An 18588-nucleotide genomic window follows, 5' to 3' on the forward strand; every position below is an offset into this window, starting at 1 on the left:
TTTGCTCAGGCCTTTCTTAATTCAGTTCTCAAATATAAATTTCTCTGTAAGAATTTATTGGGTAGAAAATTCTCAAGTATGAATTTCTTTTCTAGCAATCACAGAGCCTGTTTTTGCTGTGGTCAAAGCTGACTGATAGACTGTGGTTTAAGTCAACTTACACAAAAATACCTTCAGCCCTGCTGGTCGAGACAAGAAAACTTAATGGGGTAGTTGGAGCTGAAAGCAGGTTAGGCACCTATTAAACATCACAGAACAGGTTAGACTGTGATTTGAAGAAGTGGATATTCCTCTTTGTTTTAATTGAGTTTATGGGCCTAAACGCTCAAAATGTTGTTTTAGGTAACACGTGAGGCTGTTTGGTTCTTCTTCAAACATACATTTGTTTTCTGAGGCATGGTTCGACTTTACCAGTTATGTGCTGTTTTTTAAAAGCTCTATTCCTAAGAGGGTAACCATTTATCAAAATAATCCATTTCACCAAATGTGAAATTAACATTTTTAGAATTTGGGAAAATCAGAAATCCAACTTCCTCTCCTCAAGGATTTTAATTGACTGTTTTTCTTTCCTTTTTTGTGTGCCTTTTAACTTAAAATGCCATATTGGTATGCCCCAGTCATTTTAAAATGCAGAATCTGGTGCACCTCTTGCCCATCAATTTTATTGGACTTAAAACACTGATTTTCTCAAGGTAGTGGGAGTATATCTACTGATAAGTAATGTATACCATATATGTTTAATAAGAAGTGATGAACTAAAAAGCCTCTTTAAAGTTTAGTTCTATAGTTTTTTAATAGCTAGAGATTTAATCTTTTTAACCATTCACTTATCTTTATTAGATGTTTCCCTGTAATGTTATTTTCCTTTTTATTTTAATAAAAATAAACAAAAATTTCTGAATAACATAATGAGATTCCACATCTAGAATTTGAGTTACTGAACACAGAACCTTTAATTGCTAAAATAACTTCAGAGATTATCTATGTAGATATGTTACTACTGCAGATTTCCCAAATTTGCTAATTCATGGAATAAACTTGGTTCAGAACTCTGAAATGGTGACGTGAAATGAATTTGGGTGGGCTGGTTAGGCTGCCTTCTCTTTTTTCTGCCTGTTTCTGCTTTTTCCCTTAGGTCTGCACCTGTTCATCATTTGGCAGGATGGCAAGAGGAGGAGCAGCAGGGTGAAACTGACACAGTTCTGGTGAGTTTCACTTTGCTGCTCCTCCTGATTCTCAGGGAAAGAATTTTGTTACTTTCTGTTGGAAAACGTCCATCTCCAAATGAATACTTAAGATAAGATGCTAATATCATTCCTTTAGGATTGATTTGCTATTTGTATGTGTTCTACTTACTCCAGTCTGCAGCGGCTCTTTGTGTTGGAGTTGGGAGTTTTGCTGATCCGGATGACCTGCCTGGGCTGGCACACTTTTTGGAGCACAGTAAGATTTTTGTAAAATATCATTCCAGGGTGTGTTTTTTCCTTTCAAATTTGGATGACTTGATTTCAAACATAGGTAATTGGTTCATTAGAAGTATGATATATTTAATGAGAAAAGGCTAAAAAAAACCTGACCAGAATGTCATGGTGGAAGACTTTTAATCTCTTTGAATGTACTTGTATTAAGTGAGGATTAGAAACCACTTTGAAAAAAAACAAACAGAAAATCCTCAGTTTAATTACGATGTACTTAAAAAATACCCATTGAAAAATATTTATACATTTTTAAATATTTAAATCCACATTTGTTTTTTTGAATTACTCATTTTTTTATATTCTGATTTTCTAAGCTATTTGAGGGTAAGCATATCACCTTATAAATTTTTAGAGAAGCAGTTTAATCTGTGTATATGCCTGTATTTAAATTTTAAATTTTTTTAGGAATCAATTTTATATGTTTTTCCTGAGTTTCCTTTAAAATGAAATGTTTGGTTTTTGAAGTATAAAAGTAGTATCTGAGCATTATAGGAAATTGCAATAGGAGCTTTAATGAAGGATTCATGATCCTGTCACAGATACAAAATGATTATTAATGTGTGGTAATTTTCTTCAGTTTTTCTATGCATTCTGAATATTGTATATTCCTTGATTCATCCTTACAAATAAAAATATCATCTACAGCTTTGTGTTCTGTGACTTTGTGTTCTTTCCGCTTAGTGGTATTCATGGGTAGTTTGAAATATCCGGATGAGAATGGATTTGATGCCTTCCTGAAGAAACATGGGGGTAGTGACAATGCCTCAACTGATTGTGAACGTACAGTCTTTCAGTTTGATGTCCAGAGAAAATACTTCAAGGAAGCCCTAGATAGGTAACTAACTTAAAGTGTGTTTTTAGTTATCTAATACTACCTTACAAATGGAAATATTGGTCATGTTCAGTGGTATTTCTTTTCAATGAGTACTCTAATACTATAGAATTGTCACAGTACTTTAACTGGATAGTAGAGCTAACATTTAAATATACCTGGACTCTTGTTCTGTAGTGATTAATCTTTGTATAAAAGATTAAATTGAAACCCTTAAACACTTCTTGAGTTTTAAAAGTAATGTATTCTCTGTTGACTCATTGCAGTTACATTTTTTTCCTAATTTAGTAGAAAATATGGAAAAACAGAGAAGCAAAAAAGGAGATCATTCCGTATTTTACTATTTAGATTTTACCATGGTTAATGTTTTGGAATTAGCCACTATGTTTTTTAATGCCTATGGGATCATATTGTCATACCCCTTTTTTGTAACCTGTATTTTTAAACAAGCTATATCATTTTCTCATACCATTATATAATATTCTAAAACATGATTTTAAGTGATTGTGTATTATGTACGTTGTATAGAAGTACCATAATCTGTTCAACCCATGACATATATTGGACACTTAGGTGCTTTCCATTTTTTTTTAAATATTGTAATGCTGTGATAATAACCTAATCTTTGTGTATATCTTTAATTATTTTAGTTAAATTATAAGAAGTGAAATTGCCACGTGTATTTGTATGTTTATTTATAAGACTTTTTATTTTTAAACTTTCGATAATCATTGCAAAATTATTTTCCATAAAGTTTGTGTCAATGCATTAATGAAATTTCGATATCAAGAGGTTGCAGACCAAAGCCTATATTGGAAAAAAGGCACCACTTTACATCAAATTTTAGGTAAATGTAAGATTGAAATGTAAAAAAAGCCTTGAGTTTGACTACTATAATTTAAGCAGCTTGAGGACGGGGATTTTTTCTGTTTTTTATTTTAAAATATCTTTCCAGCATCAAGAACTTGGTATATGCTGAGATATTTGTTCAGTGAATTAATGGAATTTCTTTATAGCAAAAGTTACCATAAAATCAAAAGGCAAATGGATAAAAACTTTCAAAACATGACAAAGATCCAATTTTCTTAAATAAATTGTCTTTTCCCTTAAGATTAATTTAATTTGACTCAGAGAAATCTTTTGGGCAAATTCTTGTAAGTTGAAAGCATATATGCCATCACTTTCAATAGAATAAATTTTTATGTGTTCCTGAACCCCCAAATTAATATCTTTTATGTTAAAGCAATACAAAATCCTATTAAAATTGACATGATTTATAGCAATATAATATAAATATATTATATATAATATATATAATGGATAACATTATTTATAATGGAATATAACATGATAGTTTTTCTTCATTTACTTATTCTATAATATGGCTGCTTCCTCTATTCAATCAACTGTTTCATAGTTGTTATGGATTGTATACTTAAGGATATGCTCACAAAGCATACCTTTGTTACTCAGCATTTATGTAATTAAACCTTTAATGCCAAAATAACAGAAGAATAGAGGCAAAAGGAATCATTGAAAGCAATGCAGTTGCTGCTTGGGATTATCTCTCCTTTAAACTTAGACAATCAAGAATACTTCTAAGGGGAGAACTTAACCATACAACTATGAAGATGACTGCATGTTTGTTCTTGTTTCAAAGCTCTCAGCTCCTAAGGTTCACAAAAATCAGAGTAGTCTTTGTATATGTACAGAATTCTTAAGCAGTAGACAAGTGGGAATTCCCATAGCCTTAGGGGATATATAGAGCTATGTCCAAACATAAAGAAGGAAAAAAAAAACAACACTTCATTGGAAAAAATAATAGAAAAAGGTTATGGTATGTAGTGCATAGAGAAAAAGATACTATCTTATATCTTGAGTTTATAAACACAAAATGCTCAACTTAAAATATGGAAATATATATATATATAAAAAAAAGCAATAATGTTTTTTACCACTCAGGTAAATATCAAACAGTTTGATTAGTATTTAGTGTTAAAGATGTGAGGAAGTAGATATTCACATACTATTCTTGGGAATATAAATTGGTGCAAAGGTTTTTGAAGGTCAATGAGGCAGTGTTTATCAAAATTGAAATAGTCTCAGACCCAGCAGTTCTTCAGAAATTTATTCTCTACATGCATTCTTTTATTTGCATAAAGAATTATGTCTAGGAACATCCATTGCAGCTAAAACTAAAGATTAGAAATAATTTCTAAATGTCCATCAATAGAGAATAGCTTAAATAAGTTGTATTTATTATAGAATAATTTGCATGTGTGAAAAAGAATGGGGAATGACTATGGAATAATCTTAAAGAAAAAAGCAAGGTATTGAACATTGTGTAAAGTTTGCTTTCATGGGGTGGAGAAGGATATCTATATCTGTCTATCTGTCTGTCTATCTAAATATACATGCTTTATATGTCCAGAAATATCTGGAAGACATTACTATGTTTAAGGAGGAGCTGTGAGTCTTGAGTAGCAGTTAAATATGGTATACACCCTTTTTTTACCTATTGGATTGCTGTTTATTTTTGTAATTGTACTAATTTTTTCTAACAGTTGTTACCTTTGTTAAAATTGTTGAAAAATTTTTAAAAATAGTACTATTAACTATTGTTCATAGTTTGCACTAGGTGTATTTTTTTTCCATATACCACCCTATTATTAACACCTTTTAGTGTGTTATACTTATTTGTTATAGTTCATGAAAGAACATTTTTATATTTGTGCTATAAGCCACAGTCCATCATCTACAATAGGGTTCACTGTGTTATACAGTCCTACGCTTTATCATTTAATTTTTATTGTAGTAACAGACAATCTAAAGTTTTCCCTTTAAACCACGTTCACCTGTATAATTCAGTGCTGTTAATTACCCTCACAATAATGTGCTACCATCACCACAATCCATTACCAAACCTTGACGATCAACCTAAATAGAAATACTGTACAAATTAAGCATCAATTCCCCATTCTCTAACCCTAGTCTATCCTCTGGTAACCTAGATTCTAACTTTATGGGTTTGCTTATAATAATTACTTCTTATCAGTGAGATCAGACAATATTTGTCCTTTTATGTCTGGCTTATTTCACTCAGCATAATGTCCTCAAGGTTCATTTATGTGGTTGCATACATCAGGACTTCATTGCTTTTTATGGCTGAATAATATTCCATTGTACGTATATACAACATTTTATTTATCCATTAATCTGTTGATGGACACTTGGGTTGTTTCCATCTTCTGGTAATCATGAGTAATGATATTATGAACATTGGTGTGCAAATATCTATTTGAGTCCCTGCTTTCAATTCTTCTAGGTATATACCTAGTAGCACAGTTGCTGGGACATACGGTAATTCTATACTTAGCTTCCTGCAGAACTCTCAAACTGTCTTCCCCGGTGACTGCATCATTTTACTTTCCCACCAGCAAAGAATAAGTGTTCCTATTTCTCCACATCTTCTCCAACACTTGTAGTTTTCTGATTTTTTAATCATAGCTGTTCTGGTGGGTGTGAGATAAGGGTCCTCTTTCATTCTTTTGTGTATATATATCCAATTCTCCCAGCACCATTTGTTGAAGAGACTATTCTTTCCCAATTTAGTGAACTTAGGAAACTTGTCAAAAATCAATTGAACATAGATGTGAAGGTCTATTTCTCATCTCTAAATTTGATTCTATTGGTCAGTGTCTGTCATTGTGCCAGTACCATGCTGTTTTCACCACTGAGCTTTGTGATATGCTTTAAAGTCAGGAAGTATGAGTCTTCCAACTTCGTTCTTCTTTTTCAAGATATTTTTGGCTCTTTGGGGCCTCTTACCTTTCCAAATAAATTTGACAATTGACTTTTCCATTTCTGCAAAGAAGGCTATTGGAATTTTGATTGAGATTGCATTGAGTCTGTAAATCATTTTGGGTTGAATTGACATCTTAACAATATTTATTCTTCTAATTCATGAACATGGAATGTCTTCTTTGATTTCTTTTAGCAGTGTTTTGTAGTTTTCTGTTTTAAAAGTCCTTTACATTCTTGGTTAAATTTTCCTAATTATTTGATTCTTTTAGTTTCTATTGTAAATGGAATTTTTTTCTTGATTTCCTCCTTGTATTGCTCATTACTAGTGTATAGAAACACTACTGATTTTTTAAACATTTTTTTATTGTGAAATATATATATAGAAACGTGATAACTTTCAAAGTACAGTTTAACAAGTAGTTATAGAGCAAATTTCAAAGTATGTTTTGGGTTGCAGTTCCACAATTTCAGTTATTTCCTTCTAGCTATTCTAATAAACTAGAGACTTAAAAAAAAACCTACTGATTTTTTGAAAAATTCATTTTTATTGAGATATATTCACATACCTTCACATAACATACAGTCATCCATGGTGTACGCTCAGCTGTTCACAGTACTGTCGTATAGTTGTGCCTTCATCACCCCAATCCATTTTTGAATATTTTCTTTACGCTATAAAGAATAAAAATAAGAATAAAAAACGAAGTAAAAAAGAACACCCAAATCATCCCCCCCATCCCACCCCAATCTTCATTTAGTCCCTGTCCCCATTTTTCTACTCATCCATCCATACACTGGGTAAAGGGAGTGTGATGCACAAGGTTTTCACCATCACACTGTTACCCCTTCTAAGCTACATTGTTATGACTGTCTTCAAGAGTCAGGGCTACTGGGTTGCAGTTTGATAGTTTCAGGTATTTACTTCTAGCTATTCCAATGCATTAAAGCCTAAAAAGGGTTATCTGTATAGTGCGTAAGAATGTCCACCAGAGTGACCCCTCAACTCCATTTGAAATCTCTCAGCGAGTGAAACTTGATTTCGTTTCATTTCGCATCCCCCTTTTGGTCAAGGAGATGTTCTCAATCCCACGATGCCAGGTCCGGGTTCATCTCAGGGAGTCATGTACTGTGTTGCCAAGGAGATTTACCCCCTGGGGGTCAGGTCCCACGTAGGGGGGAGGGCAGTAAGTTCACCTGCCAAGTTGGTTTAGCTAGAGAGAGAGGCCACATCTGAGCAACAAAGAGGTACTTGGGGGGAGACTCTTAGGCATAATTATAAGCAGGTTTAGTCTCTTGTTTGCAGTAAGAAGCTTCATAAAGGCAAGTCCCAAGATAGAGGGCTTGGCTCACCAAACCACCAGTCCTCAGTTTTTGGAGAACACTGGCAACAATCCAGGTGAGGAAGTCGGACACTTCCACATTTTCCCCCAGCTCCTCAGGGGGGCTCTGCATATATATTTTTATTCTCTGCCCAGATTACTTTGGGATGTGTCATTGTTTCACTCTAACCTATATAGACCTTCCGTATCTCACTTCCTATTCAAAGTTCCATGTAATTATGGTGTTTGAACAAACTGACTGTAGAAGTTATATTGTTTAGAATATATAGATCCTGCACCAAATAAACATCTCTTCCCTTGGTCTCACATGGAAGTTGAAGTTTTAAAACATAGTCGGTTTTGACCTTTATCCTTTGGCCCAGTTTGCCTTAGTCTTAAGCATATCTGCTTCATACATATCTCTAATTGAAGTCTGGGCTGTTTTTCAGCTTTTTTTTGTTTCTTTTTTGACAGTTACTGTATAGCATATTTTTAATCTCACTTATTTTGCTTTTCATTCTCATGTTATTTTTCTTTGCTTGCTTTCAAATTCTTTATGTTTACCTCGTGTCTTGTTAATATCTTTTATTTCTTTAGCCATATTTTCCTTCTTCTCGTTGAATTTGTTTAGGAGATTTGTTTGAACATTTTTGATTATGTATCATATTCTGTATCTCCTCTGACTTTTTAATTTGTTCCTTTGGCTGGGCCATATCTTTTTGTGTCTTAGTAAGTCTTCTAATTTTTTGCTGGTATCTGGGCATCTGCTTATCTTGATGACATTATTCTGAAGGTCCGTTTCCCTCTCTTATCTAAGATTTTGTTGTTTATTGGGTTTGTGTTAAAGCTCTTCTTTGGCCCTTGGTGTTGTCAGTATTTCCCATCCAAAATAGGGCAGAGCAGTTCCAAAGGACCCTGGGGAAAGGTTTACGAAAGCAGTTTCCTAAGACTGCACTTTCCCTGTCTGCCCAGCAGATAGTGCACTTTGGCAACCTATTCCTCACAGCCCTACAAAGGCAAGTTATTTTTAGCCCTCTGCTTCTGAGGCAGGTGGAAACTATTGTACTCTGGGCACTGTGGATGCCTGTCAGGAAAGGGCCAAGGCTGTGGGTCCCTGAGTTCCAATTTTGTCAGCCAATTGTTGGACCAGGACTGTGCTGCAACCCCCTCTGATCCCGGTTTGGAGGGCTTCCTCAATTCTCCCACTCTTCAGCAGCCTGCTGGGAAGGAACCAGGCCAACCAGAAGCTGCTGGCCTCAAGGGTGGGAGATGGGTGCCAGAAGCCACAGCAGAGTGAGTTTCCCACTGCAGTTTCACGGGTGTGGAATCAAATGCTCCATGGGTGCTCCAAGGCTGTAGGTCCCAGAGGTTCAATTTTACTGACCAACAGTTGGATCAGAAGTATGCTGTGTCCCCTTCTCTTCCTGGGTGGGAGAGCTTTCCTGATTCTCCCACTCTGTAGTGGCCCACTGGGCAAAAACCAGGCTGACCAGAAGCTGCTGGCCTTGAGAGTGAGGCATGGGCACTGGGAGCCGTGGCTGAGAAAGTCTCTCACTGCAGTTGCTCCATCGCAGTTTCTCTGTTACAATTTCTGTGTTTCTTCCTCCAGCTTTTCCCTGTATGTTGCACAGATTTATCCTGGTCCCCCAAGTCCCAGAACAGGTGCTTTGGACAGTTTCTGCCTGTTCTATGTTTTTGGTGCAGGAGTGAGTTCTGCTGCTCCATATTCCATCATGTTTCTAGAAGTCTCCTCAGATATTCTTTCTGCCCCTTTTCCCTTCTTACTCCTTTTGGGAGACCCATGATGCATATGTTTGTACACTTTGTGCTGTTACACAACCCCCTGAGACACTGCTCAATTTTTCCTATTTTTTTTTTTCTATCTTTTCTTCTGACTGATTTTGATTGTCCTGTCTTCTAGTTTGCTGAATCTGTCTTTGCCTCTTCAAATCTGGTGTTGTGTGCCTCTGGTGTACTTTTAATCTCTGCTATTGTGCCTTTCGTCCCCATAATTTCTGAGTTGCTTTTATTGTTTCAAATTCTTCTTTATGCTCACATATTGTCCTCTTATTTTTTTTTTAAAGTTTTATTCACATACCATATAATCCATCCTGTGTTCAATCAGTAGCTCAATCAGTATAATCACATAGTTATGGATTTTGGAAATTATAATTTATATAATTGATTATAATTAATTTTAATTTGCAAACATTTATAATCAACCTTATTAAACATTCTGTACCCCTTAAGCATCAGCTGCCTGGCTCTACCCTCTTTCTATTCTCCCAATAACCTATGTTCTTGAACTTAACTCCCAGATTTTGCTCATTATAGTTAGTTACTATTAGTGAGACCATACAGTATTTGCCCTTTTATTTCTGGCTTATTTCGCTCACATGATGTCCTCAAGGTTCATCCCTGTTGTTGCATGCATAAGGACTTCATTCCTTCTTATAGTTTCGTAGTATTCCATCATATGTATATACTGCAGTTTGTTTATCCAACTCATCAGTCGATGGACATTTCAGCTGTTTCCGTCTATTGGCAGTTGTGAATAATGCCGCTGTAAACATCAGTGTGCAAATGTCTATTTGTGTCTCTGCTTTCAGTTCTTCCAAGTATATACCTAGTAATGGGAATGCCTGATCATATGGCGAATGTATACTTAGCTTCCTGAGGAACCTGCAAACTGTCTTTCAGAGCGGATGCACCATTCTACATTCCCACCAACAGTAAATAAGTGTATCTGTTTCTCCACATCCTCTCCACACTTGTAGTTTTCTGTTTTTGCTTTTGTTTTTTTGATAATGGCCATTCTAGTAGGTGTGAAATTGTATCTCATTGTGGTTTTGATTTGCATTTCCCTAATAGCTAGTGAAGTTGAACATCTTTTCGTATGTTTTTTAGCCATTTGTGTTTCCTCTTCGAAAAAGTGTCTATCCATGTCTTGCCTGTTTTTAAAATGGGTTGTTTTTCTTTTTTGTTGTTACACATTGTCTTCTTAATATCTTTTATCTCTATGCATATTTTCCTTTATCTCCTTGAATTTATTTAGGAGATTTGTTTGAACTTCTTTGATTAGTTGTTCCAATTTCTGTTTCCTCTGAAATTTTAATTTGCTCCCTTGACTGAGCCATATCTTCCTGTTTGCTAGGATGGCTTGCAGTTTTTTTGCTGATATCTAGGAATTTGATTATCTTGATGTGTTACTCTGAAGGTCCATTTCTCCCTCTTTTCTAGGGTTTTATTGTTGATTGGCTTTGTGTTAAGGCTCTTCTTTGACACTTGGTCCAACTTATTCTAGAATGAATTTAGAATATTACTATTACTTTAGAATAGACTGTGTTTGACTGATGAGATTTTCTCAGCTGTTCATCTGCTTCTTGTCCTGGATATATGGTACAATTTTTAAGATTGTGCTTTTTGTGTAATTGTTTCACCGGCAGGAGAAAAGTTCCTTTTCTCTGTTCCTTCTCTGGGCACTTGATCTATTCTGTTTGTTTTTGTGCAGATTTTTCTCCCCACTCCTATGATTTGTTTAAATTCTCCCCTCATTCAGTGTTCCATTTTCCTTATTCTTTTAAGTTCTTGGGACCTCCTGTCCCAAGACAATCCCCCCCCCCTTTTTTTCCTCTGTGAGGCTTTTCTGCATCTGGTTTCTTCCTTGTTAGGGTATCCCACCCCAGGGAACCAGATGGGGTCAATCCAGAAAGGTGGGTCACTCCAGAAAAGTCCATTTTGCATTTAGGTGGTTCAGTCAACAAAAACTGGATTGAGTGAGCACAGCACTTTCCAGCTGCAGTTTTACTGTGGTAACCCCCCAAGCCCCTCCAGGGGTTCTTTTGTTTGCAACACTCCTCGGTGGCTATGTTCCACTCCAGTTCTCTGTATTCTTGGGTTCCTTTGTCTGGATGTGCATAGGATTCTATCGCTGCTGTCACTGGTGGAACATGAGAGGGATCTGGGCCACTGCCTCTGAGCAATTCCGAATTGCGCGAGACAGAATGAGGGAGAGGGAGTGGACTGGGAGGTCTGGGACAAAAGTTTCCTACCTGATATTTTCCTCTTTCTTCGATTCAGCATTTGTGGAATCATTTCTCTGGTCTCTACCATCCTCCAGAGTTCTAAGCAGGGGGGATTTGTCCTTTTATTTGCTGAATCTCTGGGGAGGTTTTTTCCAGAGATGTCTTAATGTTGCCATGTTGATGATACTCCCCTATTGGATTTTTCTTACTGTGTATATATTTTTCAATGAAATAAACTTTTGAATTTTGACATAGTGGAAATTGCTATAAAATTAAAACAATAAATTGAGGAAAAATACTTGCAATGCATGACAAAAAATAGTTCTGACAATTCTATGGGAAAAAGCACTAAGGAGAAAAATTGCCAAGGATGTGAGCAGGCATTTCACAGAAAAGAAAGCTAAATGATTAATAACTTAGGAAAATATTCTGCTTCGCTCATAATTAGATGAAAACAATGAGACATCATTTTCATCTGTCCGATTGACAAAGTTAAGTAGTTTGATGAACGAAACGGTTACTTTGGATATTATAATGGGAGTAAATCTCTTTTGGAAGTCTAAAAAATGTTTATTTATATTGATGTCTGTCATATATATAGGCCAGATCTTCGTATTTCTGTTGTAATAGCAATACCTAAGTGCCCTCATCTGGTATTTTAACTCTGTTCCTCCTTTAAGGTTCGGTCAAGACTCTTTAAGGTATCCTCCTGTTCTCCAAAGACTGTATGTGGTATTTTTAACTTAGTGCTTCCTTTATAGCTGGTGCATCTTTATTTCCTATACTTCCCTGACTAGAAAGAAAATACTTTAAGGTTAGAAGCAACCTTCTGTCTTGTGAAGATACTTCTTAAGCAGAAAGATTGACTAGAGAAGCATCATTCCTATTTTTGAGGCATAAGAAATATTCAATTTAATATAGTTCACTTTGTGTAGATCATACTTATGTGATCCCAATAAATTCTTTATTTAAACTAGACAGTTCAGTGATGATGAAATGTATTATAAAGTTTAGTTAAGAACTTACTTTGTTTTCTCTTAAAGAGGTTGTTCTAAACAGTTTTGATTTAAAGACTGCTTTAGCAAATCAGAATACCATGTCACACTTTTTTGTATTTTAAAATGAACACACACCAGGATGAATAAGAATGCTATTGCTTTGTAATAGGAAAAATTAATGTGTGTATCAAGTCATGAATTCATGCCATAAATGGTAGGTAGTGGTAGAGCATTAAATGTTGCAAATACTATTATAAATGCTGTATCATTATACTCCTGCAGTTACTAAGGAGTAAGTATTCTTTGGATCATTTACAAGGGACTTATATAGCATGCATTAAATGACAGTGTTTTTTAATAGGTCAGCAAAATCCAATTCTGGCACATGTCACAGTGTTTATAAGCATCTTGAATCATTTGGTAAAAAGTTGAGGAAATGATTGAATTTTGATTCCAGGAAGTAAACGAACATGGAGACTGCTTTTGCCTTGTTGGCATTTGCTAATTCCAATAAATTTGAACTTTGTTTTATCAGTATCTCAGAGCAGGGACAACAAATGTCAAACCTATAGACATTTACAAGGTGGGGAATCTAATAGCCAAATCTTGTAATAAGCTGGGTCTCCAATAGGCTGCACCCTCTGGGGAGGGAAATGAATCCACTTTCCTATAGGAATTATAGCCTAAGTTCACAGTGCCTGAGTCTTCTGGGGGATCTCAAGCCTTGACTGTCGTCCAGAACTGGGATTGTTTCCAGAATCTGGTAGAAGCAAACACAAATCCTTTTAAAAGGAAGAAGCATTCACTCTAGGCCTTATATTGTTTCTATAAATAATTTTTCAAGTAAAGTTTCCAGAATTAAGTCAAAGATAAGCAGATACACAGGAAATTAAGACAGTGTAAGTGAGAACAGATAACAGAAACGGACCCTTAGAAAACTCAAGCATTGGAATGGTTATAAAATGGTTATAAAAATAATTGTACTTTCCATTGTTAAAGAATAAAGGATAACTTTGAATATAATTGCAAGGAATAGGAAACTATAAAATGTGATCTAGGAGATTTGAAAAAAAATTAAAACATACTTCTAAATCTGAAATATGATAATTAAAATTTACAACCCAATGGACAAATTTAAGAAAAGCATATATATAGTTTTAGAGAGAATTAGTGAACTGGAAGATAAGCCAAGAGGAATTATCCCAAATATGGTATAAAGAGTGAAAGAAAAAAGAAGCTAAGAGGGATAGAGGATAGAGTGACAATATCTAACATATATTTAATCAGAATTCCAGAAGGAGGGGAGAGAAAAATGGAACAGAAACTGTCTTTGAAGGGTTGCTTACTGGAACATTTTCAGAACCTGTTGTAAAACATCAGAGAGTAAGGAAGTCTAATAAATTCCAAAAAGATAAAGGAAATCTTCACCTAGAAAAGTCATAGTGATACTGCAGAAAACCAAAGATAGAAAAACCTTAAAAGCATCCAGATAAAGGATAAAATTTCTTCAAAGGAATGTTGACTGACAGGTGACTAACTACTCAGTAGCAGTGGAATATCCTCGATGCCTTGAGAGAAAATAACTACTAACTGCAAATTCTCCACCAAGCAAAAATATCTACTAAGGATGATGGTAAAATAGACTTTCATACAGACATCTGAGAGAATTTGCCACCGACAACTTACTCATTGAAGGAAATTCTAAAGAATTTATTTCAGTCAGATGAACAAGGAAGGTCAGAGGTGCAAAAAGGATTGACGAACAAAGAGAGTCTTACATTTATAAGTAAATATAAATGAGTATTAATTAAGATAATTATGAATTTTTAATGAAGTTTGAAAAATATACCGAATTTAAATACACTATAGCAGTAGAATAGTGATTAGGAGAAATGTTAAAGTGGGAAAAGTTTTTCTAAGGTATTGATTAATGTTAGCTACAGATAAGTTAAAGCATACATGTAACATTTTCTAGGGTAAGCTCTACAAGAACAGAATTTGAGTGTAAAACCTCCAAACCTTTAAAGGGAAAAATTTGCAATGACTTTAAAAAATCATAAATTCAAAGAAGAAAACAATGGGAGAGACAAAAACATAGCAAAAGCAGGACAGATAGTACAGTATAGGATGTGAACAGATATAGACCTATATATGTCAATAATACCATTAAACATAAATGGGCTAACTGTTTCAATTCAAAGACAAAGATGGCAAGACTAGGTTTTTGAAAATCAGTCAAACATAGTTTTCAAGACTCAGATATAAACATAAGGAAACAGTAACATTGAAAGTAAAATAGTCATAAGCAATATACCAAGCAAGGTATCTATATAAAGGAGACCAATGTGGCTATATTAATGTCAAGACAAAATAGACTTCAAGGCAAAAAACATTACTGTTTTTCAAGAGGCTCACTTCATATTGATGAAAGTTCACTGGGAAGGAATAGTTATTTAATTGTGGACACATGCGTGGTGGTTTGAACGTGTATGTACCCCAGAAACACATGTTCTTAAATTTAATCCATTCCTGTGGGTGTGGATCCATTGTTAGTAGGACCTATTGATGAGACTATTTCAGTTAAGGTGTGACGCACCTGATTCAAAATGTCTTTCTGGGGTTCTTTATAAATGGAATGAATACAGAGAGAGAGAGAGAGAGGGAGAGAGAGAGAGAGAGATAATATGCCACAGAAGCCAGAGCTGACATAAGCAAAACCTGGAAGAGAATAGAGCGATCAGCAGACACTGGCATGTGCCTTGCAAGTGGCAGAGTTGCTGAGGATTGCTTATAGCTGGTCTTAGGAAGAAAGCATCACTTTGATGATGGCTTCATTTGGAAATTTTCCCAGACTCCTAACTGTAAGTGAATAAATTCCCATTGCTTGAGCTGAACCATTTCATGGTATTGCTTTGAGTTCCCTAGGAAACTATGAAACAACATCTAACAACATAGTGTTGAAAAACTTTAACAAACTGACAGCTATAAGGAGAAATGGACAAGTAACCAACCACAGTGGGAGATTTAACTCTCCTTTTTCAGTAGTTGATAGAACAAACAAAATCAATAAGAACATAGAAAGTTTGGACAATTAAGAATCACAGATTTTATCTCATGGACATATATATAACATTTGCCCAGCAACTTCATACTACACTTTCTTTTCAAGTATGATAGAACAATTTTTAAAAATTGACCATATTTTAAGCCATAAATTCAGTCTCAAATTTCAAAGTATTGAAATCAGATTGTTTTCTGATCTCAGTGTACAATTAAAATTAAAGCTAAAAATCAGTAGCAAAAAGACAACTAGAACATCCTCTTATGTTTGAAAATGTTTTCAGTTGAATTATAAAAATATTTTGAATCAAGTTTATGGGGTACAACCAAAGTTAAATGCATATGTCAGAAAAGAAAAATTGCTGAAAAATAAGGAGTCAACCATCAGTTTCAAGAAGTCTGAATAACAGCAATATATGCCCAAAGGATTTAGAAGGAAATGGTAAAAATGGGAATAGAAATTAATGAAATAACAAAGCAAATTGACATCAGTAAAATTGGTAGAGTCAGTGCTTCTGAAAACTTCTCTTCCATAAAAGCAATGAGAACACTGGCAAAAAATGTCAAAATCAACTTTTGCTGAACTCTGAAAACTAACTGAAGGTTTGCAGTAGTCCCAGGAGCATTTATTCAACAAAAGAGGCTGAATCTAGGGTAAGAACAGTGAACTTTGTGGTGTTTTAACTTGCCCTATTCCCATTTTCCTCTCTCAAGCTTTGTGGTTTCCTTGAAAATCAAGAAACCCGTGACCATAGTGAAATCCAGCAGCCTACCAGTCACTGGATTGGGGGCAGGATGAGTTTGGAGCTCCCTAAAACAGCATTCATAGAGAATTCTCATTATTTAACTCGTCTGGCAGTGCCTGGAGAACCCCTATTCTCAGGGCTTGACTTTATTTGACCTGGTTGGGAGCTTACCCATTGCACATGTCTTTCTCCTCCAGAGCACTTGTCTAGAACATTTAGAGATGGTTGTTTAACTTTGGGACTGCCTAAGGCCGTGGATAACAGTTTGGGCAAACAATAGCTAATAAAAAAGTTAAAAATGAAAAACCTGGAAATGAGATGTCCATAGGCGCTTGGAATAACTCTGACATATTTTTGGGAAGTTGGAAGGCTACATACATGCATGGAGCTTGTGCACGTGCATGATGTTGTGAGCATGCTCAGGAAAGACCTAAGAGTCTAGACAGTCACCTCTAAGTGACCTTGAGTCTCTGCACAAGCAGAATTGGCAGAATTGTAAACTGCCTGGCTGAGTGTTGAAGGCCTGCTCCAACACACACACACACACACACACACACACACACACACACGCACACACACACACACAGGGCCCCTTGGCAAAGGCTTGGAGACTTACTGATTCCAGGCATTTAAGGAAATCTTTATGTAACCAGAAATTACTGCTAAGCTATTTGAGCAGAGACTTCAGTTGACAAAGAATATATACTTTACGGAATTAGTCAGAAAAGTCGCTCAAAATCTAAACAATACCAATAACAAAAACAACAAGAAACAGCATATAACAACAGATCCTGAGGATGGGGGAGAATCTGATACCCAGAGATGCCATGTTATTTAAAATGTTGTTTTCAGCAAAAAGAGAAAAAGTATTGCCCATACACGGGAAAAGAAGCAGTCATTAGAGACTGTTCCTGAAGAAGCGAAGATATTTGACTTACTACACAAAGATTGATCAGCTATTTCAAAGAACTAAAGGAAACCATGTCTAAAGAATTAAAGTAGGAGGATAATATAAGTAAAGATATAAAAAAGAACCAAATAGAAATTCTGGGGTAGAAAAGTACAGTAATGAAAAATTCATTAGAGGGCCATAATAATTGATTTAAACTGGCCGAAGAAAGAATCAGTGAACTTGAAGATAAGACCATTTAGATAACCCAATCTGAGGAACAGAGAGAAACAAGAGTGAATGAAAATGAACAGTTTCAGAGACCACTGTATGTTCCAATATATGCATAATGGAAGTTCCAGAAGAAGAGGAGAGAAGGAAAGGGAGAGAATACTTGAAAAAATAATGGCCAAAAATTTCCCAAGTTTGAGAAAAACAATCTACACATCCAAGAAGCTCAATGGACTCTATGTGGGATAAACTAAGAGAGGTCCACACCTATTTACATCATAATCAACTTTTGAAAGCCATAGATAACAGCTGATTTCTCATCAGCAGCCATGGAAGCAGGAAGGCAATGGGTTGATGTGTATTCCATGTGCTGAAAGGAAAATGCTGTCAACCAAGAATTCTATATCTGACAAAATTGTCCTTCATAAACAAAGGAAAAATAAGAAATACTAGAGAGAATACGTCAGGCTGAAAGGCACTAATCTGAATCCACATGAAGAAATACAGAGCATGGTAAAGATAACTACATAGGTAATTATAAAAGACAGTATAAATGTCCTTTTTGTTTGTAACTTTTTTCTCCTATCTAATTTAAAAGACAAAGCAATAATTATAAATCTGTGTTGATGGTCACATAATGTGTAAAGATGTATTTTGTATGACAATAACAGGAGATGGGCTGGGACAGATTTATAAGGTGCAAAGTTTTCTGTACTATTGATATTGGTATTAATCTGAGCTATGTTGTTGTAAGTTAAGATGTAAGTTATAATCCCCATGGCAGCCACTAAGAAAACACTTTTAAAATATAGTTAAGAAAAAAGGCAAGGAAATTAAAATAGCACATATAAACATCTATTTAACATAAAGTCGGTAATGGAAGAAGAGGAACACAGACATAAAGCTTCTAGAAAGAAAAGGCAATGAGTGTTAGAAGAATGGATAAAGAAACTTGATGCAGGTATGTCATTGATAAATACACACCTTAAATTCAAAAGAAAACAAATAGGTTGACAATAAAATGATGGAGAAAGATATGTCATGCAAACAGTAACCAAAGGGAGCTCTAGTGGGTATACTAATTTGTAGACTATAAGTTGAAAATCATTTCTAGAGATGAAGGACTTTTTATAATGATGACCAATCCATCAGGAAGACATAACAGATTTTACTAGGCCCCACTCCAATCAAGATGGCAGAGTGAGA

The 18588-nt window shown here is 35.1% G+C and overlaps 1 protein-coding gene across 4 annotated transcripts in view; it reads left to right on the plus strand.

Moving 5' to 3' along the window:
• NRDC (nardilysin convertase) overlaps positions 1 to 18588 on the plus strand; it is a 101033-nt gene that overhangs the window by 25906 nt on the left and 56539 nt on the right. For 2 of the 4 annotated variants that reach the window (XM_037827243.1, XM_037827245.1), the window contains exons 3-6: positions 96 to 229; positions 1136 to 1205; positions 1362 to 1443; positions 2160 to 2313. In XM_037827243.1, the coding sequence (XP_037683171.1) occupies positions 96 to 229; positions 1136 to 1205; positions 1362 to 1443; positions 2160 to 2313 (440 nt within the window). The remainder of the gene's footprint in view (positions 1 to 95; positions 230 to 1135; positions 1206 to 1361; positions 1444 to 2159; positions 2314 to 18588) is intronic. The other 2 variants (XM_037827247.1, XM_037827244.1) reach the window with 2 other exon arrangements.

Source organism: Choloepus didactylus, chromosome 2 (assembly GCF_015220235.1).
Source record: "Choloepus didactylus isolate mChoDid1 chromosome 2, mChoDid1.pri, whole genome shotgun sequence".
Classification (NCBI taxonomy): domain Eukaryota; kingdom Metazoa; phylum Chordata; class Mammalia; order Pilosa; family Megalonychidae; genus Choloepus; species Choloepus didactylus.